The sequence below is a fragment of the Pongo abelii genome, chromosome 3 (assembly GCF_028885655.2).
Source record: "Pongo abelii isolate AG06213 chromosome 3, NHGRI_mPonAbe1-v2.0_pri, whole genome shotgun sequence".
In the NCBI taxonomy this organism is placed as follows: domain Eukaryota; kingdom Metazoa; phylum Chordata; class Mammalia; order Primates; family Hominidae; genus Pongo; species Pongo abelii.
In genome coordinates, this window is record NC_071988.2 from 102,393,861 (window position 1) to 102,418,992 (window position 25,132).

At 34.7% G+C, this 25,132-nt stretch overlaps 1 protein-coding gene across 8 annotated transcripts in view; it reads right to left on the bottom strand.

Moving 5' to 3' along the window:
• The window catches only part of PRKG2 (protein kinase cGMP-dependent 2), a 120,794-nt gene that overhangs the window by 55,674 nt on the left and 39,988 nt on the right, over positions 1-25,132 (bottom strand). For all 8 annotated transcript variants that reach the window (XM_009240143.4, XM_063723487.1, XM_009240141.3 and 5 more), the window contains 7 exons: positions 22,217-22,330; positions 20,181-20,286; positions 17,671-17,734; positions 10,577-10,654; positions 8,893-8,987; positions 5,810-5,878; positions 1,163-1,261 (listed from right to left, as the gene is read on the bottom strand). In XM_009240143.4, coding sequence (XP_009238418.2) covers positions 1,163-1,261; positions 5,810-5,878; positions 8,893-8,987; positions 10,577-10,654; positions 17,671-17,734; positions 20,181-20,286; positions 22,217-22,330 — 625 coding nt within the window. The remainder of the gene's footprint in view (positions 1-1,162; positions 1,262-5,809; positions 5,879-8,892; positions 8,988-10,576; positions 10,655-17,670; positions 17,735-20,180; positions 20,287-22,216; positions 22,331-25,132) is intronic.

Genomic DNA, 25,132 nt, shown 5'->3' on the forward strand with positions numbered 1-25,132 from the left:
ATCTCAACTTTTATGGATCAGATTCAGTCCCACGCAGCGAGAAAACAATAGAATATACAAACATAAAACTCACACATATGCATATACCAGGAAACAGACGAATGCCAAATTGAATCAATGAGAGGTAAAATGGGTATAGTTTGTGGTATTTAAAATGTACCTCTTAGGTTTCTTCTCAGTGTGGAAATTTTTTTTAACTAAAAATATATATACCTCAAAAAAGCTGTTAAAAAACAACCATGAAAAGCAGTCAATGAATGGGAATGAAACAAGGGAGCCACTTCCTTTGCTGCATGTACAGGAGAATGCCACACTTACAATCTTTCCCACGTTTTGCTAGTTTTATCAGATCTTGAAGCTTTGCATGGCTGAACCAAAATAACTGCTTTGTGAAATATGAAAAGTACATTTCTTACTTTATGTCTAAGTAATACCCATTTTTTTTCTCTTTTAATTAAGGTTTACTGCTCTGGGTTACATATTCATAAATTATTACCACAAAAGGCCTTCAGCGTAAAAATTGCAAAAACATACGAAGTACTGATGGAATATTCTAATTTAATTCAAATTTAAGTTTTCTAAGAATTTTGACTATATGGCTTTGATAGCACTATTTAGTGAACATATGCTTAAGCATTCACTCTAAAAAAATGTTTCAGCAAACAATTTTCAAATAATTTTCATTTAACAAAAGTAGAGTTTTCTAGTACACAGAAGAAATTAATCACTATTGCTACATTTAGAGACCTACTCAAACCCCTCCTCCACATACCCCTGGGCAATAGATTCCTTACATTTTGAAAAAATTCTAACTATAACCCTGCTCTTTACCTCTAATCAAATATTAATGTCTTTTTGAGCTAAGTCACCAGGCAACATAAAATATCCCTTTTGTAAGGCCCTGGATTAGAACATTTCTCCCTAACATTCCTACTCATCACCCAAAACAAAGGAGCAGACTATTTATAATAGACTTAGATAATATCCATTCTAGTGGAAGTGGTGTTGTCTTTGTGGAAGAACAATTCAAAAGAACTCTTCAGAATTTTCTAGTGAAGGCACATTAAAAGTTACCACACAGCAAGTCACACCCTCTGTCCCCTTCTTTATTTATTGGCTGCCAGAAGTCAGCTCCAGCTCAGGAAAACATTCCTCCACTTACTTTGCATGTCTTTTTTCATCATCACGGTTCAGGTTTGCCACATATCCTTCAAGGTATTTTTGCAGCTCTTCAAATGTACCAACAGTTTGGTTGAATGTTCTAAATAGATAGAATAAAATAAAATGCTCCGTGCTGATAGTTACCAAGGCAACTTGACATTCTTTTAAGTTCATAAAACACTAGCTGGTTATTCATGACTTTATAAATCATTTTTTAAATAATTTATGAAATATTGAAGTTGATGTAATATGTACAATGGTTATTAAAAGCTATATATAATTGATCCTTTGGGTTTATAAAAGCAAAGGGGCTATTAAGGAGAACAGAAAACTTTTTTATAGTTTTCTGCCTTGTATTTAAGGTTTTTTATATATATATATTTTTTATTGTACTTTAAGTTCTAGGGTACATGTGCACAACGTGCAGGTTTGTTACATATGTATACATGTGCATGTTGGTGTGCTGCACCCATTAACTTGTCATTTACATTAAGTATATCTCCTAATGCTATCCCTCCCCACTCCCCTCACTCCATGACAGGCCCTGGTGTGTGATGTTCCCCTTCCTGTGTCCAAGTGTTCTCATTGTTCAATTCCCACCTATGAGTGAGAACATGCGGTGTTTGGTTTTTTGTCCTTGTGATAGTTTGCTGAGAATGATGGTTTCTAGCTTCATCCATGTCCCTACAAAGGACGTGAACTCATCATTTTTTATGGCTGCATAGTATTCCATGGTGTATATGTGCCACATTTTCTTAATCCAGTCTATCATTGTTGGACATCTGGGTTGGTTCCAAGTCTTTGCTATTGTGAGTAGTGCCGCAATAAACATACATGTGAATGTGTCTTTATAGCAGCATGATTTATATTCCTTTGGGTATATACCCAGTAATGGGATGGCTGGGTCAAATGGAATTTCTAGTTCTAGATCCCTGAGGAATCGCCACACTGTCTTCCACAATGGCTGAACTAGTTTACAGTCCCACCAACAGTGTAGAAGTGTTCCTATTTCTCCACAAGGTCTAACAACAATTTTTTTAAGAAGATAGTGGGAAGGGAACAGCCTTACATGATGTGTTTGCTGAATCAACAGGTTACAGGGGTTACAGATTCTTTTAACTTTGCTTAATTAAGTTAAGCTATATATATTTTAAATCAAGAATAAAATTTATCTCTTGTCTCAAGATAACTCTCTCTGTTTCACATTCCTTCATAATTAAATCCAAAACATTTTACCTTACTTTAGTAGTTCTCTGAGGATCAGCCAACATCTCATTACCTTTCTCACCCTTCCTGGATCACAGGTTTCTCATAGGCCTGATCTAATCACTCTGTCTCCTGTTCATGATCATTGGGAATTCTAACATAATCCTATGCCCTTGAGAAAAAATAATCCTTTTCTTCACCAGTGAAAGGCCAACTTTCTTGATTACTTCCAATGCTTCCCTGCTTCTAACTCCAACAATCTATCCTGACTTGTAATTATTAGGGTACTTCTTTTCCCTACTACAAAATAGTATCCTTCTTAAAAGTAAAGACCATGCTTTAATCATCTTTGTAACATTTTAAGTACCTAGTACATAGTAGAATGAAAAGAGTGAGTTTACCTCAAAATACCTAAAATTAATAAGCCAGGGCCACCTCAATATTGTGCTGTCTCAACTTACTGCCTCTACCCATTTACTTGACAACCAATCTATATTTACTTTATTAAGCACATATTACGTACTGTGCAGGGTATTTTTCCTTTCCCCTCCAGATCTATTCTCTACTCTTTTCTAGCCTGTTCTATGGACTGACCTTTGTCGACTGAAGAGTACTGGGACATAAAACAGGATGGCTATGAATTTTCTAATCTCCAATAGTTGAAATTTTCTGTTAAAAAGGAAACACTCTTACTTTGTTTTACTTTTATTTATTCTATACTTCACCGTTATTTTGCTGGCTATTAAACTAACTGCAGTATTACTGTAAACAAATCTTATTTTCTAAATAGAGGTGAGACGGGTGCTATAGGTCTCTAGAAGTTCTCCACTAACTAATCCTAAAGTCAAGTTTAAACAGCTACAAAATTGTTGCTGTGATATTCAAATAGCCTACATTAATTCAGATGCTATATAGCCTTAGCAACAACTAATGAACTTTTTTTTTGAAATTTGTCCCAACAGTCAATGATAGAGATGTGACAAATAGCATTTCCCATTTGTTTGGAGCTCTCACCATACAAAAGGGTTATTTCATATTTTATCACATTTAAAAATAGGAAATATAACTCAAACTCTCCTTCTTGCACTGTAAGCAATCTAAGCCTTTGTTAAAATCATGAATTAAGAAAGAAGAAATAAAAAGTCATTGGCTTTCAGTCACTATATTTCATTGCAAGGATGGTGCCCTGTATTCAGCCACCATCTGGAGAGCACTTCCCATATGCCAAGGACTATGTCAAAGGCTGGCACTGCAACCGCAGTGAACAAGTTACATGTTTCTGTATTTATGAAGCTTACAGAAGCATGGAGAGACAGATGTTAAATAAAGCAATCAAGGTGTTATAATAATATGACAAGGGTATAAAGGCTGCTATGAGAGCATTATTGTGGGATCTTATTCTAGTCTATAAGTCATAGCTAGGATGATCATATAATTTATCATCCAAGCTGGAATATATTTCTGAGTGAAATGATGTGTCAATATTAAATATGCTGGTGTAATCTGAACTGTCTCAGTAAATTCAAGATGTAAGTAAACCTAGGTATGTCTGATAATCAGTTTGTCTTATCCACAGAAAATATTCACGTAATTTTTATGTCTCATTGTGTCTAATGCAATACTTTGTATATTGCAGACTCTAAATTATACACATGTGAACTAAACATTTTAAAATTATAAACTGGCAAGTAACTTGTAAGCCATACAAAATTATTGCATCCTCTTTATGGATTATGAATACATGAGATATTGTATAAATATGTGGTGTATGTGATTACAGTGAAGAAAAAGGAAATGAGTTCCTCCTTTCTGTCCTATTTTTAGTCCTAGCATTTTGCATCCATTTATAATATTTTACCACACAGCTAATGCCACTCAGTGCTTGCACATATTTTAAGGAACATATATACAAAACAATGCATTATTGATACAATACTGTACCAATATATTTTCCATTTGAGAGTTGGCATCCAAAGAGTACCTTTATCTGAACACACTTCACACTTTTCTAGTCCTATGCTTTTGCTTGAGGGTTTTATTTCACCTAGGGTGACTTCGACATTTCCTCTTTGCCTAGAAAAGTCCTGTTAATACTTTAAATCCCTTTTCCACACCTAAAAATTAAAATAAAACCTTGACCACTTTACTGCATAGTGATTGCTCCTCTTTTTGAACATATGCTTGGGAACCAACTGGCATGGTGGGAAGCATGGGGAAAGGAGTTAGAAAGCCTGGACAGGGACAGCTCCAACACAGGGAGCACTGCTGGGAAAATTATGTAACCTACCTGGGACTCATTTTGTATCTGTAGAGGAGAGAATTAAAATAACTCTAAGTGATATTAAGAATTATTGTTAACATTTCAGGCATGTTAGCCTTATTGTGGTCATGCATTACATGTAATACTTAGCTTTTAGAAATGCAACTAAAATGTATAGATAAAATAATTTTATGTTGGGAATTTGCTTAAAAATAGTGTGGAGATAGCAGGAAGTGGTAAAGGGGTATAAATAAGGCATAAATTGATCATTGTTTAACTTGCATTATGGGTTCATGATACCATTCTATTTTTTGATATGTTTAAAATTTTCCATAATAAAAATATATTTTTAAATGCTCTAAAGTTTTTTTCCAGCTCTATATCTCTAGACTCTATTTTCAATTAATGTTGTATTTAACAGTCAACTATATACTACCTTGTGATATCTGTTGTCATTTTATAATTTTTGTTAATATTTCATATGCGTATGCTCTATTTCTTTGACTACACTATGACTTTTCTGACAATGGCCTGCCTTCGGTATCACTGAATTTCCTTCATTTTGTCAAGTAGATAACCAAAAATATTGAATTGATTAATGAGAAACCCAGGGGGGCAGATTCAAACATGATTTAAAATGAGTGATGGATATAAAATGAGACTTATTTTGAAGAATAACCTAAGACATTTAGAGATTAATATTGACACACATCACTTATAAATTACAACAAATGTTCAATTAAATCCACTCTGGAAAAATATGTAGCTAATATATATTTTATGCTTTGAGGGAGGTTTTGTTCAAAAATTTTTTCACTACTAAAGGCATTTTAGAAATAAATTATGTAATTGTTCACTATATTACATGGAAGAAATCCGTAAATGAACTAATCAACTTACTTCCCTAGAAGATGCAGAATTTAAATCAGTCTATTGCTGATATTTATATACAAACTCTGCACACAAAATATTTAGCCTTCCAGCATCTGCCCCTGCCCCAGACCGATTCAGATCAGAAGGCCCTGTTCCTTCCCATGAATTTTAATAGAATGTACTTGCAGCTGAGATCGGCCAGTATTTCCAACTGGTGATGAATGAGAAAACAGATCGGCCTTGAAGTAACAGAAGGCCAAGTCTTCAAAGGTGGCAGTGGCCTGCCTCCTCCAACATCAGTATACTCACTCTCGATCTATAACCAGGCATGCAACATCATTTTCTTCAGCAATAATGTTAGCTGACCTCACATCATCACTGCAAACAAAAATAGGAAAGTCAATTTTCACTATAATTAGAAATTAAACATCCACTTTTATTAGGGAATGTACTAACTTTATATGAAAACACAACCATCACTTAAACCTCCCACAAACTGCTTCTTTTAAATAAACATCATAATTTATATCCCCCCAAAAAAAGATTTGAAACGTGCCCCAGTAGAAGTTATGTACACAAGGAATTCAGAGGAGAAGAAGATAATTGCACTGGGAACAGAGAAGAATAAGTGACTACAAATGTTTATGAAATCTCATTCTGAGCTTTGTGAAAGTCAAAATAAAATAGCTCTCCTCTGATCAAAGGAAAACTATTCACTAACAAGAAGGCAAAACTGAAATTAACTTATCAGAGAAATGTACTGGAAAAACAGTCAAGTAATTAGCATAAGTTAAATCAATCATTAATAAAATTAAAATAGTTTCAGTGCCATATCACCCAATTAATTAAATACTAAAATACTTCCATTTCAAAGTGTAAGTATATATTTTTCCATTAAAATCTCTGAAATTAGAGCATGTCTTACAATTGATAAATTGTAGTGTAATTGCAGCATTTTCTTTTTTTTAGGTGTATACAATATAGCGGTGCATCTTATAATTGACATCTTGCAATTGTATATAATCTAATGGTAGCAAATTTAATTACCTAATGAATGCCAGTGGGTATCAGGTAAAGCACTTCTTTAGAGACCTTTACTTATATTAGCTTCCTCTCTCTATTATAAACTAAAAGACACACACAAAAAAGGTACATCCACAAGGCACCCAGTGCTCTGAGATTCATTTAAGGTGACTTGGGAGTACCAAGCATACCCTGGAGTATGCTTTGGGACTCTTCTAGGTAACTTCATCAAAAATGTTATCACACAAAGTGTATTTCCTTTGCCTTCTCTTACTAATGGGACAGGAAAAACACTGGCAGCCCATCTCTACTATTTCAAAGACCCCTATCTACCTAGCTCACATTCTGAGACCTTCTGACATAACTCACTATCCCTCCCACATTTACAGGGTCCTTGTTAGAAGATATCAGTGAAAACACTTCAGTTTCATGGACCTTTGAGACAGCAGCAGGAAAATTTGTACTTGTATATGTAAAGGTAGAGATAGAGATAGAGATGGTGGATGTAGAGCCAGACAGATCTAGAAATAGACATAAACATAGACATAGACATAGACACAGACATGATCTTGACTATGGGCCAACCATTTGATCTGTGAGCTTAGAGAAAGGAAAGGCATATGGTATTCCTTTTGCATGTCAGTATCATGATTCTGACTGAGAATATTCTCTGCAAACATTTTACAAGTATTAGATGTATGTAAATACACTTATGTTTCTTTCATAGTAACTGTGTAAGTGCCATAGATTTATTTTTGCACATAAAATTCTGAAAGAACTCCAGGGACTATTTAATGTCAAGTCATGGAAATATACAGAATATAAGGATTACTGAATCACGGTCAGTGGCCCTAAAATGTGATAGCATTAAAAGGCACAAAAATATAAAAATATTTGTCTCCAACTTTCCTTCTCACTGATTTTAGCTTAATGCTTTCAAACACCTTTAGGAGTTGAGTGTCTATCTTAAACATAAATTCCCATGCTTTTTTTATGGGAAAACATTATAATTGGCTAGCCACAACATATAGCATAAATTATTTCAGGCCCAGCAAAACTGAATAACATATTTTCTTTCAAGAGCTATTTTGACTCTATACTGCATTTATAAAGTTCTGTGCAATTTCAAGCTTCAGTTGTTTTATTTGAAAGTATGAGAAAACCTGTAAGTGTTAAGAACAAACACACTGAAGCCCTGGATAATGATATTACATTATTATATTGCATGAATGTATTTATATTCTGTTACAAATAAACAAAAAGAAGAAGAATTTTCCTAATATTGAAAGAAGTTCATTACCAGCTACAAAGTGATAAAGAAGAATTCAGCTTATCTTTAAATCCCACTTTTAAATTGCTTACATAATAGCTAAAACTTTATTTTTAGTACTTGGTTTTCTTTAAAAACTAAGAGATTTGTGATTTTTAAAGACTCAAATTTGTCTTCAGATAATATCTGAACAGTTTTTCTTTGCTCTGTACTTATGTAAACCTGATCTACAAATCAGCAGAATTGGGGTTTCGGAGGCAAAGGTTAAGAAGATAAATGAACAGGAATACTATTCCTTTTCCAAAAGCATACAGTTGAAACAAATGCATTTAGTCATATGTAAATTTTAACTGATTTCTTAAGTAATTCCAAGTATTAATTTGAAAACATAGATAATTCCAATAAAGTGTGTTGCTCTAACTTTAACTTAATATTTTATAACGTTATTTATATTTAGGAAAATGCATTTGATCAGACTTGAGGTTTTATGAGTTCCAGGAAATGCAAAGTGTCCCTCGAGCCATTTAATTAACTTTTAAAAATATTTCTTCCATAAATTAGATCAACAATAAATAAACTCATACCTCAAGACTGAAGGTTGTGGTAAAAATTGCAAATATACTATTTTGAGTTGTTTTTAAAACTTGCAAAACGAGCTGATAAAAATTCTTAAGAAAAATACTACTTTTGACCTGATGATTTAAAAGCACACAAAATATATAAAATTATTTCGTAATTTTTAAAAAGGTGAAAACTCTAAAGTAGGCAATATTTCAAATCTTGGAAATATAAAAATCTGTATACAAAGGTAATTTTTCCATTTTTAATCTTTTCTCAGACCCTTTTTTGAAACTAAAAAGTTTAATAGAACATCAATTTCATTTTCACTAGCAAACTTAAGATTTTCCAATTATTTCCTCTGCAAATTAGCATACTCATTTCTCGCATAAAAATTTTTTAAGAAATCACTTCAAAATATTTAATATTAGGATATTTGTTGCCATTAACTTGGTAGCTCAATTTAACAACTCTAAATGATTTTATATAAAAAATAGTCGAAGCATTTATCCAAAGTATGGCATATAATTCATGAATTCACCTGATAAGAGCTTTTTCTCCAAAGTATTCTCCTTTCTGCAGTGTTTTTATCAGCTGTGGTTGATCATGGCCTTCTGTGCTCTGTGTTACTTTTACCTAAACAATGTTAAACAATACAAAGAGAAAGAGACTGAAGAAAAAGGAGAATCTGAACACACATTCATTCAACCGAACCCTCCAGACCTATATAAACTTGGACAAGGAAAAAGACAATACTTTGTTTTAATTTTACAGTAATTAGGACAATTACCTACATTCAGCCCATTTTGATGGATGTGGGAAATCCTATGGTCTAATATTACCAAATAACTACCCACTGTAAGAGGAAAATTCACCATCTAAACTCCACCTCCTAAAGTTAAATTTCAAATGTGAATCCAGTGATTTCTTCTGAGAGATCCACAAAGCAAATAATAATAGTCTTGTGGGAACTTTTTCTATTTTAAAAAGCCTAATAGAGTTGACAAATTAATCAAAAATAAGGTTGAGTATCAGTAGTTCTGAGTCTGGTATCAATAGATTGACTGGCCAAATCCTGTGCACCTCCTAAAACTGAATGCAAAATGTTGATTGAAGAAGGGTCTACAACTTTCATGGGCATCTCAAAGCAATCTGTTGCCCAGAAAGGCTTAAGAACTCCCCACCCAGCAGGGCCAAACAGCAAAAGCCCTGTTTGGGGCTAGAGTTATTCCAATTCAACATGGTGACAAGTGCTGCTTCAGGCTGAATAGAAATTCTGTTTGGCATTTATGTATGTCACGATGAATTAAAATTTTAAAAATAAAAAATGCAATTTTTTATCAGCAAGAATTACTTCAAAGTATGGGGTCTAGGTTGGGAAAAAATGACAAGAAGCAGTTCTGAGTATTGAAGAGTTTCAGAGGTTTGAAACTATTTTGTTCATGTTTTTCCTTCACTTGGGGCCAAATTCAAAGTTCAACCACAATCCAGTTTACAAACGGCAGTGCCTGACTCCCTGATGGTAAACTCTTCCATACAACATATGTAAAAATCTGACAGTTTACACACATAGGTGCTCAAGAATTGACCCTTCCCTTCAATATCTCACAAATGCTTTTCATCTCTGAGTAATACTGTTGAGTCAACATTGGAACAACTGGCAACATGTTATCCATTCAATATCTAGGTAAAGAAAAAGACTTATTGTACATGTTCGTGTAAATTTTGCATCAGCATCTAAATTCACTTGAGCTGTTTTGTCTCAATTGTAATTCTGTGCCATATTGGTTCTCTAAGCTTGATACCTAATCATCACTGTCTTCAATTGCTGAATTCATTCTCTACCTGCTACTTGTCATATCTGTTGGATGAGAAAATATTCTAGTACTGATCTGGGAATCTGGGGATTATTGAGAATCACATATTCATAGCCAGAAGGGACCTTATAAATAATCCAGCCATCTCATATACAATTAAGCTAGGTCTCCCCGCAAAAAATCAAGTGACCTACGTAACATCACTAAGAAGTTATTATTTCTTAGGGGGTCCTGTGGCCTCCACTCCAAACCCAGTGTTGAAACAGAATTGCATGGGACTTTACTGGCAGAAGCTCCTTTATCTGTCCAAAGTGGAGGACCTATGTCGCAATGCAAAGCATAGTTGAGTTTATGGCAAACTGATTTAAAATAATCTTTTTTATTTAGAAAGCTTTAATTAGTAGTTACCTTTCCTTTTGCCAAAATGAAAAAGGTACTTCCTTCCTCGCCCTCTCTAATGATGTAATCTCCTTTGTCATAGTATTCCTGTTGGGATGAGAGAGAAAGAAAATGTAAGATCAAGTGGAGACTCATAATTGAAGACATAAAGGAAGCAGAACTCCTTTTTTCTTTGAAATGGGTATTCCACACCTGTTTTAGGGTTTGTTTGGTTGTTGTTTTTGCCTATTGAAACTGTAAGCTTTTCTTACATTGCAGTCATAAACTGTAGAAAAGTAAGGAGACGTTTGCTTTATTATCTGCACTTATCTTTTCTTCTTTCACAGAGTAAATTCACCTGGAATACTGAATTTCAGGCCTAGGGTCCAAAGATATAAAGAAAAATGAGAGCCAGGCAACAATCACCAGCTTTCACCTGCATAATCTAAATATAAACTGTTTGGTGATCAGCAACATTCTAAAAATTGAGTCTGGGCTCTAGAAAAAGAACAAGTGATTATATAATATCCCCAATAGATACTAGGAAAATTACCCTTAATTTCTAATTTCTTGAAAAGCAACCTCTTGGAAGGTTCTACATTCACAGTAGGTAGTGCTGTCATAATGCTATATCCAAAGATTTGTCATCATAAAACATTGACATCGGAAATTTTCACGTGTAAATTCTATTATTTAATTTAGATTTATCCTCATGAAATCTCAAATTATTGCATATTTCTTTTTATTTATTAACATCTGTTTCTCTTGTAAATGTTTATGTGATTAGAAAATTCTTGAGGAGGGAAAAGTAATCTATCCACCTGTCAGACCAAAAGAGCGACTAAATATCTCAGAAAACAAAGGATAGATTAAACTGTCCACCTCTACTTTGCTTTAATTTGATCTTGTCTTAAAGTCACAGAACTAAGATGGATTTCTTAATTATTTATACAAACAAAAGTGGCTTCTTTAATTTTTAAAAAGGCATAACTAACCACATAATTGCTCTCTCTTGTTTTTCTTTTAGACTTGAAAATAAATTCCAAACTAAACTACTTTTGTATCTGTTGTTTTTCAATACTTTCTTGATCATTTATTCTTAAAACCTATTTAACATTCCTGGAATAAATGTTACTCCTAATACTAATAAACATGCCTTTTATTTTCGTAACACTATATACATTTTATAAGATATGTCAATATCTCATGGAAGGAAGTATAATATTTCTGGAGTTAAAAAGTACTTTGAAGCCAAACAGGTCTATATTCAAATCCCAGTTTACAATAAATTTACTTTCCTCAACCCATAAAATTAAAGTAACAACCCTTATCTTCAAAGATTTAGGAAAGCACATTAGTTTTCTATTGCTGCTGTAACAACCACAAACTTGGTGGCTTAGAGCCACATCCTTTTATTATTTACAGTTTCTGTGAGTCATAAAGCCTAGGCACAGTGTTGCTCAATTAGGTTTCTCAGTTAGGGTCTCTCAGGACGGAGCTCAAGGTTATCAATAGGGCTTATGTCATTCTGAAAGCTCAGGGGAAAATTCATTTTCAAGGTCATTCAGGTTACTGGAAGGATTCATCTGCAGGATAAGATCCTATTTCCTTACTGACAGTTAGAACCGCCCATAAGGTCTCTCCCATCCCTGCAGAGAGCCCCCTCCATCTCAGAACCAGTGATGGCATGTTCATTTCTTACCCTCAGAGTCTCTCTGGATTCCACTTCTGCTGCATCTCTCTGACCCCAACCAGAAATAATTCTATGCTCATGCAACTATATTCAATAGTTCATTCACCTAGCCAATTCATGATAATCTATTTTAAAGTCCCAAACTTTAAGCATACCACTAAAGTCCCTTTTTCCATGTAATATAACATATTCATGCATTCCAGGGATTAGAATCTGGATATCTGGAAGGGGGGTGGGGCAGGGGACCATTCTGCCTACCACAATAAGCCAATGAAAGGCAATGTTGCCTGAAATAGTAGGAGCATCTAAAATATAGTAAATGCACAATTAATTGTTGCCATGCTAAGAAGGAGGATGATAATGACTTGCTCAGCTGTTTCCTACATCTTCTGGACCTCTGTTTCCTTTTCTGTAAAATTAAGATTATATTTACTACTACACCTAATGTTGTTTGAGGACTAATTAAGACAGTGTATCTAAAGTACCTGATGGAATGTTTAGTGCACACCAGGTACCTGGTGACTGTTAATCTTGTGAAAGAGGCTGTGAGCTGGTCACGAAAGTCTTCCAGAGGAATATACAACTGTCCAGGTAAGTTACACTTGCCAGCCTTCCTGCTGTTAGCTATGGCCATGTGATGAACTTTTATCTAAAAGAATCTGAGTGGAAGTGATCTGTGACAATTCCACACCAAGCCCATTCATGCTTTCATGCATGTGTCTTTATACTTTTTCCCCAATTATAATGGCATGGCCCACACAAATCTGGAAAACCACATGTTGAAAATGGCAGAGTAGACATCAGCTTGGATTCCCGAATGACTGTGTGGAGCCAATTGGGACTATCTTCCCTGGACAGTTACGTTAATGAGTGACAAACTTCTGTTTTATTTAAGCAATGATATTTGGCGTTTCTTTGCCTCAAAGTTTGCTTACTCAAAGCCTTCATCCCTTCCCAATTTTAGCTTTATCACAAACCTTGACTATATGCAGTGTGATTTTGCACTGGAGATGACTATGACCCTTATAGGATGATCCTGATCCCTCACACAGTCCAGCTGTCTTCACCATGTAGCTAACATTCAATGTTCTTTGCTATAGCTGCTGGGATTGTGTTCGAAGTTCCTATTTCAGACAGTCTGCTCTTCAAGCTCTCCTGTTCCCATCACAATTTTAGTCCTCATTACCCACATGGAGCAGAAGAAACACGGAGAATTTCTGAAGTGCTATTAGGCTATTCTTCAGTTATTATAAAGCCTTTGATGTGTGCAGAGGTGTGGCTTTAATTCCTGACAACCGAATAACTTCAAAGGGGGAAAAGCTTGAAAGGGGACACTGAGGAAGACCTTTGTCATTTTTTAAGGGACAACCTTCCTAGTGGTATTTTTCTCCACGGATGATTCTTTGTCACCCAAAACCATGGGAGGAAGATAAATAATACCTCCCAGTGTGTTGACAGTAACTTCATAGATCAGAAAAGGCTGTGGAAATAGGTCAGACCAAAAATATATAGTGGTAAGTACTGACTGTGATGCTAGACTGCCCAGTGTTTGTCAACTGGGGAGTGCAACCAGTCAAGCCAGGGTGGTCACTGAGACCAAAAAGAGAAATGCAAATAGTGTGGTTATTGTCCTTGTGGTTACATTGCAAAGGTGTCCCTTAGAAGACCAAGAAGCCATAGACCCTATCCTGCAGAGCAATGGTTTTCAAGCATGTTTTAACTCTGACCAACAGTAAGAAATACATTCTGCATGTACTCCCAATACACACACAAGAACAGGTACACATATTTATACAAAATTGAAACATTTTTCAAAATAATACTTATACTTACTATTCTGATTTTTTAAATGTTCCTCTAAATTGGTTTCATAACCTGGTAATGAGTTGTAACCCATTTTTACTGTAAACAAAATGTTCATTCTGTGATAATCTAGCAAAATGCTAGAGCCTGAGTACCTGAAATACAATATATAAAACCAGAAGGAAATTCCAAAGTGACAGAGGACAAAGACAAAGAAGGAAGGCAATGACTTCCTTAGAGCCTTTAATTTGCAGCTAGAAATCTTATTTACAAGTATCTTGCAAAAAGCAAATGAAATCTTCATTAAAAAAAGTATTGGAAGTACTGATGATATACAACCAGATGTATAGTACACACACACATACACACACCTCTGTGCATTATGTGACTATGTACTCAAGTGTGTTGGTTAAAAAATTGTTTACAGTTAGTTATTTATGTTGTTACTAGTTAATCTTTGTTTTCCAAGTACAAGAGTTTAGAACACCTCAGAAATTTTAAGGCAAGCACACCTGGATCAGGTGGGCCCAGTCAGCCATTCGGGCATGTAGCACCTGATTGGTTATTTTCAAAGAACCAGATACTGCAAAATGAAAAACAACAGAAGTTATTCCTACTTGGGTGAGCCAATCATATAGAATTCTATGACTTAAATGTTGAAAGAGCTCATAGAGATATGGCCCACCACTCCATTATTTTGTAGATGAAGAGCTGATATGCTAAAGCCTACCACAATTCATTGACAGCTGGTAGAGTGACAGAGGAAGAACCACAAGCCCTAATCTCCAGACTTTGGACTAGTGAACTTTCTACAACACCTGGCTGCCCCACCTTTAGCTCAATGGTTCATAAACTGTAGCAAAATCTACAATTATTTCAACTTTCTTATGGCTCTGGATTTAACCATTAAGATGACAGGAAAAAAAAATCCTGGTTTATGTAAGTGTTGGTAAGGACTACAAGAAAGACTAGACTTTAAGTGATTAAAATGGAAAATTCCCAAAGATAGAGGCAGACGGTTGCAAACTCTAAACATTCATAATTAAACCAGTGCCTCTTAGACATTAATAAGCACAAAAATCCCACCATTAGAGTGTTAGGTGTGGATTTGGGGGCCTCAACTTGAGTTTCTGTTTCAGTAAGTGTGGGGTGGTGCCTGGGAATATGCCTTCTCGTCAGCACGACAGGCAATCTGACTAAGGGCAAAGGTGCTCCACGCTACACCCTCATCCCAGCCTCATACACCTCAGCTTTGTGAAAGATGGCAGGTTAGAGTCACAGTGCAAAAGGCCACTGGATCAAATACCAAAGCACTGTGACTAACAGGTGACTTTATGATGAATCACAATGTTTGTAGTTCAGGAGGATGTCACAGTCAAATCTCATGCTTAGTGGATTCATCACCATGTGTGGGGGCAGAAACTACTTCCACTCTTATCTTCCATACTGCATAATTGCCAGGTGCATAAGTCACATTATTATTTTCATTGTCGTTAATCTGTACACTCCGTTCTGAATCTATATCATGCTTTACAGTTCTCATTAGTTAACTCTTAATGAACTCTAGTATGTTGGTGTTATTCCCACCCTCGTTTTCTTATCAGAACACAAGAAGAGGCTTAAAGGCATTGGCTGCCTCTATAAATGTTCTGACTGATTTAAGCTAAAGCAAGAAATGCCACTGGAACATTGCACAATCAGGGCCATTTGTTCTAGGAGTTCAACCGTCTAAGTTTCAACAAATACATCAGATCAACTACTTGGTTATGGGAAATTCTGATTCTCCCTTCCCTACCCCCTGCTACATGCAAAACTTCCAAATCAACTCCTAAACTGCATGACAGATTTAGCTTGTTTTTTTCAAAGATTATGGGGACAGTTTGTGGGACAACTGGTCCTAGAACTCTGGACACTGTCGAAACTGATGCAGTAGTGATTGGCTGTTCTCAGGACCAAGTTGATGGGTCATTAGTCCAAGCTACGCCGGTAAATCACATGCATTTCTTAGCGCTAAATAGATCCCATTACTCCCTTGTTAATCACTGTCACGTTTGAGAATTTTCACACATCACAGAGACACATTTGTTTGCCAGGTATGAATAAAGAGCCCTTTATAAACTGTGCTGCTGTCTGCAAATGCTGAGATACAGCAAATCCTTTCCAGGGTGTTTGAAAAGATGAGTTTTTCAAATTTGAATTGTGTGTTAATTATTACTGGATTTGAGCCCCCATCTAAATATTCTGTAGCAATTGCCTGTGGCTGCTATAAACATGTCTAATTTACCATTTATTTTTAATGATACTAAATTTTCATATTTGCTGTCAACATAGAAATCCCCTCTGGTGAATCTACTCTATTAGTATTATATTAAAAACAGATTTCCTTGGTTAACAAAAAAAACTAGGGCCTCTCCAGCTTTAAATAAAAAAAAAAAACACCCTTAGAAATTAGGATGAATTATTAATTTGTACCATCTGTGACTGGGTTATGTTACAATGGGAGACTCTCCAGAGATGCAGGCTAAGCAATCTTCTTGAAAATGACTTCATATCTGAACCCTCTGGGGCCACAAGGCCAGGCACTGTGTCATCATGGTCTGTCCTTGATAAACTGCTGGATGGGTTCCACAAATTGTAAATGGAAACACTGCTGGTGTCACTTACACTTAAGGATAAAATGGTCCCTACTCCCTGCTTGACAGATATTAGTTACATTGTATATTGTGATTGACAGAGGCATGAATCTGTCAACAATCAGCCTTGCAGGGTTTTTGGGGGTTTTTTTCCTCCCACTGAGAACAGCTTTATAAAAGCTTAAATTCTATATGTGACTCCTTTACTATTCCTTACCTCCTTTAAATTCCATAAAAGCCATCTGGGTTTCAATGAAATTGACCCCCCAAAAAGTTAAAGAACGTATTTGCTTTGAATTTTAATCTCTGAAATCTGAAGACGTTTTCACAAAATGAATATCGTTAGAATCCAAGGTACATGTCGTAAAAGCATTATTCATGAAAAGACTTGACTCGTCTTGGACTAGAACCAACCATCTGGGTGATGCCTAAAATGAGTTTTTGAACACATTCCAATATGCCGTTTCCCCCTAGATGTTAAAATAGATAAAGTGCTTCTTAAGTACAGTTTTTAAAATGTGTTTTTGTGGCCTAGAGTGTTCAAGTAGAAAGTGTTTCACAGCCTGACTCAGAGGCTTGCCACCAAAAGGACCAACATACCCTTTCTCTGCTCCATTTCTTAATTATGCATCAGTGACTCCTTTATACTATGAAAACTCTGTAAGGGATTGTCATGTTAATTGTAGAAAATCAAATGCTTCTTGAGTAAGGCAGGTTTATTTTATAAGATATACTAAAAAGATTAAAATATGTAAATCAAATTTCCCTTTACACATGCAAATTCAATTTCCTTTTATACATCTAAAGACTTTAAACCTTTCTCCACCCCTTAACGCAGCATGAGTTGGCTTAAGATTTTTCACCATAGAAAAAGGCTCTTGGTCTCTGTAGACTGGTGCTCTGACATCTTTTTCTTATTTATTTATGGTGTTAATAATATAAGTACATTCTAATATCTTCTAATGAAATTTATTTTTTACTTCAAAATATCTTACCACTTCCAAGCAGTCAATGATCTTGGTTAATTTATCTTCAGGTAAATTCTTCAGCAAGGATACACTTCAAAATTAAAAAGAAACCTTTAATTACCTTCCTGAATTAGACTATAAATATACACATATGCAGATTCTAAAATCTTTACATACATTTTAAAAAATATAATGCACTTTGATTCTTCCAAAGTAAATGTCCAAATAACTGAAAACACATCAATAACTGAATTTCATATACACTGGAAATTATAGATATATAATCACAGACATGTGCCACAGGCAAATAAATGAAAATAGTAAGATACCAGACAGCGGGAAAAAAATCACATTTTGTCTATTTGGTAAAAATAAATTTACATTTGTTCTTGGTTTTCACAGTGAATCGCATTTGGAAGTTTGTTCCTCTCCACTTCTCAATATCTGTTTTATTAGTTTGTGCAAGGAGCTCTGCTTCCAGTGGAGAATCAGATTTTTGTCTAAATCCTTATAATTAAGTAAGGACTGAATCCGGGGTTGGGAGGGAACATGGGAATTGACATTGAAATGATCTCTGATTATTAGTCATACTGTACTGTCTTTTAAAATTAATGATAGCCAGAGGCACGGATGAACTTCAAAAATAACTAAATCAAGCTACAGGCAAAATTATAAACAACACCAAGGGAATGATCACTAAACTTCAGAACGCAGATACCCTCATGCAGAAGAGGAGGAAGAGGCTGGAAATAACATGGGGAAGTACATAAGAACTTCAACAACTGCTTTCTCTTCCTTAGGTTGGGCAGTAGCTTCACGGGTGTTCATTTTGTTATGATGTCTTATAACTTACATATGTACTATATATCACATAGAATATCACATACTTTATAATAAAAAATGTAAATAAAAAACATACTGTATATTATGAAACAAAGAGAAATGTATTCCCCTAATATATCTCACTATAGATGAAATGGTAAAAGAGTCATCAGAACTTGTTATTAACATAGGCTATCATGAAAGTTTTACTTCTGGTCCAAACAGGGACCTATAACATTAGTGAAAATTAACTGTTATAAACCTAGCACCTTTGGAGGTTGGTGGCAAAAGAGACACGAGAAAAAATATTTTCTCTGTCTCCCCGCTATGAAGGCAAGAATCAGGTTTATCTTGTTAACCACTAAATCAACAATATTTAGTGCCTGCTAATAAGTATTAGTTGAATGAAGGAAATAACAAAAGGAGGGAAGGAAAGAATGAATATTCACTAGTAGATTATCTGAGCTTTTTCCACTAAGAACATACTAGACTCCAAGGTAATTAACTGCTATGCCTAGTTCACGTTTTATCTCAGACATTCAAACACAACCCAGGCACAATGGTTTCTTTAGGTACCTCTTTTTGGCCCTTACGTTAAGTGTGGCTTATCAGCTTTAAATGCTAACCTGTGTTGCTCAGTTGGTGGATATTGAGATCACCTAGATTCAAGTGGGCCCCACAATATGATAGCTAATGCATTGGCTGGCAAATAGGTAGAGAACCTGCTTGTCATTATTGCAGCTCTCTGCCAGGAGACATTATTGTCTCTGGGAGGACAAATCAGTAAGATTCTAGATGAGAAATCTTATTCAATGTTTACTGAGCCTACACTATAAGCTAAGCACTATATGGCCCTAAAATCATTAGCTTTGAAGGATTCTCATGCTAGAAAAAATTACCATAAGAATGTATAATTTATTTTTGGAAATAATGTGATACATTATTATTATTATTATTATTATTATTACATATCATAGAAAACATTTCATTATAGAATGTATTGCAGCTTCAGAAACTTGCAAAACTCCCACTAAAGACACAGAAATTGTTTAAATAAATAACTTATACTTCCAAATAAAGTTTTAATGTGGGACTAGTTTTTTTTCACTTACACAGACATTTATTTCCTTATAAATTGATTCACCCCAGGTGTTGAGGTACAGAATAGTTCACAAAATGAGTGTGTTCCAAGTCCCTGTCATCATGACAAGTATAGTAACATTTTTAGCAAGTCAGTTTGCTACAAATAATAGTAATTTGGAAGATGCTGTGACTATGCAAATAAGAAAGTCTCAGGTAAAGCAAATAAGCATAGTAAATTTAATTAATTTTAATACCATTCTAAGCTAAGTACTTTTAGAAAGCTTGTCTTTTGGCTAACCACTTTCAAATTTCAAATGCCTTTCAAAGCCAACTGAGCAACCCAATTAATAGTTTAGGTTTTTTGCACATTTTTCTATGCTGTACACTATCACTCCATCAATACAAGGGCAAAAACTAGCAGGAGAAGTAAATGAGCATACAGGGATAATAGAAATTAAACATAGTTTTTGGTATGCACTGGCATTTACTGCAAGCTATGTTCCTTTGGTTTAGTCACATGGAAAATGCTTAAATGGGAGTAGCTATAGTTGAATAATTATTCTGATAAAACCAATATATTCACAATATGGAGACTCCACTGTCTTCACTGTCTCCCAATGTATTATTCTTACCTTCTGAGGAAGTTTCTGTATTGTTCATCTCTAGCTTGGGCTGTTCTCCTCATTATATTCTGGAATACCTCTCGATCTAGTGCCCACGTTTTAACATTGGTAATAGCTTTAGAAAAATCAAGAAAACAATAAAACATTTAGTACAACATTGTGAAAACATTCCAAAATATAAATCGATGGATTTGTTATATGTTCTTATGAAATGGTACTTCTTGGAAAATGCATTATTTAAACATACAAATGAAGGAGACAGCAAAATAAATAGTGAGCAATTTTATAAATCATTTTGGCTTTGAAACACACTATTATTTGGAAATGACTAGCAAAAAATTTCCTTTCTAATTAGGTTATAGTTAGGATGATATTCAAATTAGTTTGCAATTCCCAATTATGCACTAGGTCATCAGGATGTGCTCTAGATTTCTGCTGTGATACAAGAGAAAGGCAGTCAATTTGTAGCTAATCTGGAGAGTGAAGTCACAAACAGATAATTGAAAGTTAGAGATATCTGTGTGTATGTGTGTTTTTTTTGTGTCTTTTTATGTTGTTCTGACACTGTTGCTAAAGAAGCTACATATTATTTAAGAATCTCTACAGTTACTTTTGTGTAAAATGCCTACAAATTATTTGAAAGAGACTATGAAAGAAAGTTTTTGAGATAATTTTTTACAGTAAAGACTTAAGGGCAAGTATAAAATTTAAAAAGAAAGTGGGCCAGAAGTGGTGGCTCTAAAAAATCTAGATGGAATTGTGCTTGTACAATTTTTTAAAAAAGAGTAACAAAGCCTCTAAAATTGATCAAAACCCAAAGCTCTGGATTACCAAACTTTACATTGGAATCATCTTCATATTCTCGTTAGAAATACAAGATCCCTGGGCTCCATTGCCAGAGACTCTGATTCAGGTTGGGAGTAGAGACCCAGAATCTGCATTTTAATCAAATACCTCAGCAAGGCTAACACATATAACCCAGTCCCAAACACGGAAAAACATCATATCTATGTAATTCAGAAGGAAACCCAAGATTGCCATAAAGTCAATAAAACATAAATCTAAAGAAAAGCAAATAAAGTAATCCCAAGAGTTATTCATGAAAACTCCAATTACTCTAATTCATATTCCTTTTGATATGGATACATTTTCGTTGGTTTAATTAATTTCTCTGGCTTATAATATGGTCAGAATCTCGTTGAGACTAGCTAGAAAGCAAACATTCTGGATGAGCCAAAGGCATGTGTCTATGTAGTAAAAAGTAAAGTGGCAATTAAAGCAAATATTGGAATCAGTCAGCTTAAAGCCATTGTTTTTGGCAGAACAAACCTTTTTATTTTTATTTTTATTTTTATTTTTAATTTAATTTAATTTTAATTTCCAGGATACATGTGCAGGACATGCAGGTTTGTTTCATAGATAAACGTGCACCGTGGTGCTTTGCTGCAACTGTCACCCTAACACCTAGGTATTTAGCCCCGCATACATTAGGTATTTATCCTGATGCTCTCCCTCCCCAAACTCTCCCCATCGGGCTCCAGTGTGTGTTGTTCCCCTCCCTGTGTCCATGTGTTCTCATTCTCCAACACCCACTTATAAGTGAGAACATGCAGTGTTTGGTTTTCTGTTCCTGTGTTAGTTTGCTGAGGATAATGGCTTCCAGCTCCATCTATGTCCCTGCAAAGGACATAATCTTGTTCCTTTTTATGGCTGTGTAGCATCCCATAATGTATACATACCACATTTTCTTTACCCAGTGTATCACTGATGGTCATTTGGATTGATTCCATGTCTTTACCATTGTGAATAGTTAAAAGCCATTTTACATTTTATACACTTGTATCCAGAAAAGTTCTTTTTAGCTTAAATTATATAGGTAAGTGCTTCAGTATAAATCCCTTAATAGGCATAGCATTTCTATTATAAAAACATATAAGGTAAAATGGGAAACAAAAGACTTTGGATCAGGGTGCAAATGTGACTGGACTAGATTATCTCTAACATGCCACAACAATTCAAAGATGGAGCATTTCCTCTTTTATTACCTTTCACAGAGGCAGTCCTTGTACAGTTGTATAAAATGGCAAGCTCCCCAAATGTGGTCCACATAGGGATGGAGGACAGCAATTTCTCCCCTTGGAACACCTCTAGTCGACCCTCTATCAAGTAGAATTTTAAAAAACACACACACAAATAATCAAAATCCGTGTAGATAATATAAATTAGAAAAATAAAACAATCATAAAGCACACAAAGTATACAGGTAAGATATTTTATGATTCTCATTATAATATACCGGTTAAAAGTGCAGACTGAAATCACCTCTGCCACTTACTATTAACTGGGTTGCCTTGAGAAACTTACTCTATCTGTCTGAAGTTCCTCATCAACAATGACGATAATCATAATTATTACTATTATTTTACAGTGGCGAGAATGAAATAAGTTAATCTAGGTAAGGAATTTAGAACAATGGCCAGTGCATAGTAAATGCTGTGTGTTCGCTATTATTAATATTATTATTGTTACAATGTTATTTTCCTGAAGCAGTGGATGGCAAGTGTTTTGTTTAAAATTCATTATAACCTATGAGAAATGTAATACATGAAACTATTTCTCTTTTATGAGGAGCTCAACAATCACTGTATGTCTTACAAACACAGAGAAATTGTTCACAATGATGGAATGACAACCCGTCATAACCAGTAAGTAGATCAGCCCTGGAATCAGACTGCCTGGCCATGTCCTGATTCAACTCATTTTTGCCTATGTGACCTTGGGCAAGTTACTTCATGGTGCCTCAATTGTTATCTAACCTCTAATTTATTTAAATGTAATACATATTAGTTACAAGTGAAAATCACTAAGAAGAGTGTTTGGCACTTATTACCTGGGCAAAGACTGGAGGAAGGGAGAGGCAGAACTTTGCATCCCCTTCACTATTTTTTTTTTTTTTTTTGCCTTAGCAGCTTTACTCTTCTTTTGCTTTGAACAAATACAAACAAAACCTTAACCAACTAAAAGCATAAGCAAAAAAGATCTAAGTTCTTAGAGGAAAAGAAAATGATGGGGCAATGTCTCCTTTCCTTAAAGAATTAGTCTTTCCTTTTCCTAATTCACTGCTAAGTAGCTCTGTATCATCTCTGTCCACCCCTTCATTCAGCAAAACTGATCTGAGTACCTATGTTGTGCTGGGAACTGTTCCAAGTGCCAGAGTCATAGAGGGAACAAAAGAGAAAATATACTTAGTCTGATAGAATTTATATTAGCAAGAAAAAAAACACTCAGTTTTGGCTCCAAATCCTACAGGTTAGACATGCAATTTAAAATTTCTCATTAGCTAAATTCTATTCTATCAAAGCCACTTAGTGGTAGTGTCCAGTTGATATCATGAATCTTAATGCATTTCAAGTTTTTATCTTGAAATTGCTTATGGCTCATTGTACCTGAGCAATGCTGAAGAATTATATGGAATATCAAAAGTTAAAGCTAAATATGCTTTTACTATTTGCTATTCATGCTATGTTTCATAAAGGGAATATTTTTAATTATCAAATTAATTTGCTCAACCAGATAATTAAACCAGGCAATTCAGTCCTTGGGTGACACTGCAATTAATTCAAATAAGAAACCATTCAATTTTCATTTCCATGTGTGCCATAACTCTGATCTCAATAGCTGTTTTGATACTGACTTCTGTTCAACCTCTTCTCTCCCTGAGCCTTTCATCAGAACTACTTGGGAAGGAACGAGATAGGCTTACATCAGTTTCTCATCCTCTCCTAAGAGGTTTCATAAATATTTGTTGACTTAATGACCTATCTTCTCTTGCTGCAATACTCTAGTGTTGCTAAAGCAGAAGTTAAAATGGCTAAGAGAACAGTTGCAAGAGGGAAAAGTTGTCCCTAAAAAATTGAAGGCTGGCTAAATTAAGACTATAACTCATTAATTAAGTAGAATGATTCCTTGGGAATGACTGTATAATTTTAAAGGTGCCTACAAAGATATATACGGCAAATAATAATCATAAAATTGGCATGTTCAAATAATCAAAGTATATAAAACAATCTTTTATATACTATAAATAGAATAATACATGTTTATTAATTTGTTTAGATAGACAATTTCTGCATCACACTTAAGGCCCCAAAGGAACAAGAATAAAAGCATTACTTAGATTATCAGGAACTACAATGCCAAATAGAAAGCATTCCTCCATTCATCACTCCTTCTGGGTAAGCCAGTTTTAACTTTTTTCCCTAAAACTCAAAAAGTTGTGCCAGAATGTGATAAAATGTTCTATAACTTTAATCCCTGTTTAGATAATTTTTTGCTTCTATATACAAAAAAGAAATTGAGTCATAGTCATTATAAGATCCATACCTTACAAAAATAAATCATTTGCCTATCTAACCATTATAATCTTCCCAAATTGTAAGCATGTTCAAATTACCACAGATGAAGGAAACCATTAAATAATTCTAAAAACACCAGTTTTAATTGTAAGACATGTCATTTGATTTGTGTGTTGGTCGAAAGTACCTAAATTATCTTTTTAAATCATTGGTATAAAACCAAAACATTTTCCAGAACCACAATAATAATTGTTTTCTTTTTTCCTGGTGTATTTCTTAAAATGTTAACTTCAGCAGCAGTATTTGAATAAAAACCCTTTTTGAGCGCGTGGTATTGTGATTAGAAGTGCAGATTCTTAAGTCAAATTGCCTAAGTGTGCATTTTACCTCCACCGCTTATGATCTGTGTGGCGTTACCCTCTCTGAGACATAGTCCATGTTAGTAACATGGAGAAAATAGAACTTGCCTTACAGGGTTGGTGAGAAGATAAAATGTGATCTATCAACTGCTCAATAGGATGCCTGATATATAGAAATCATTCAGCACATATTAAATATTACCGTCAATTAAACATTACCATCATCATGATTAGATCAACAACTTTG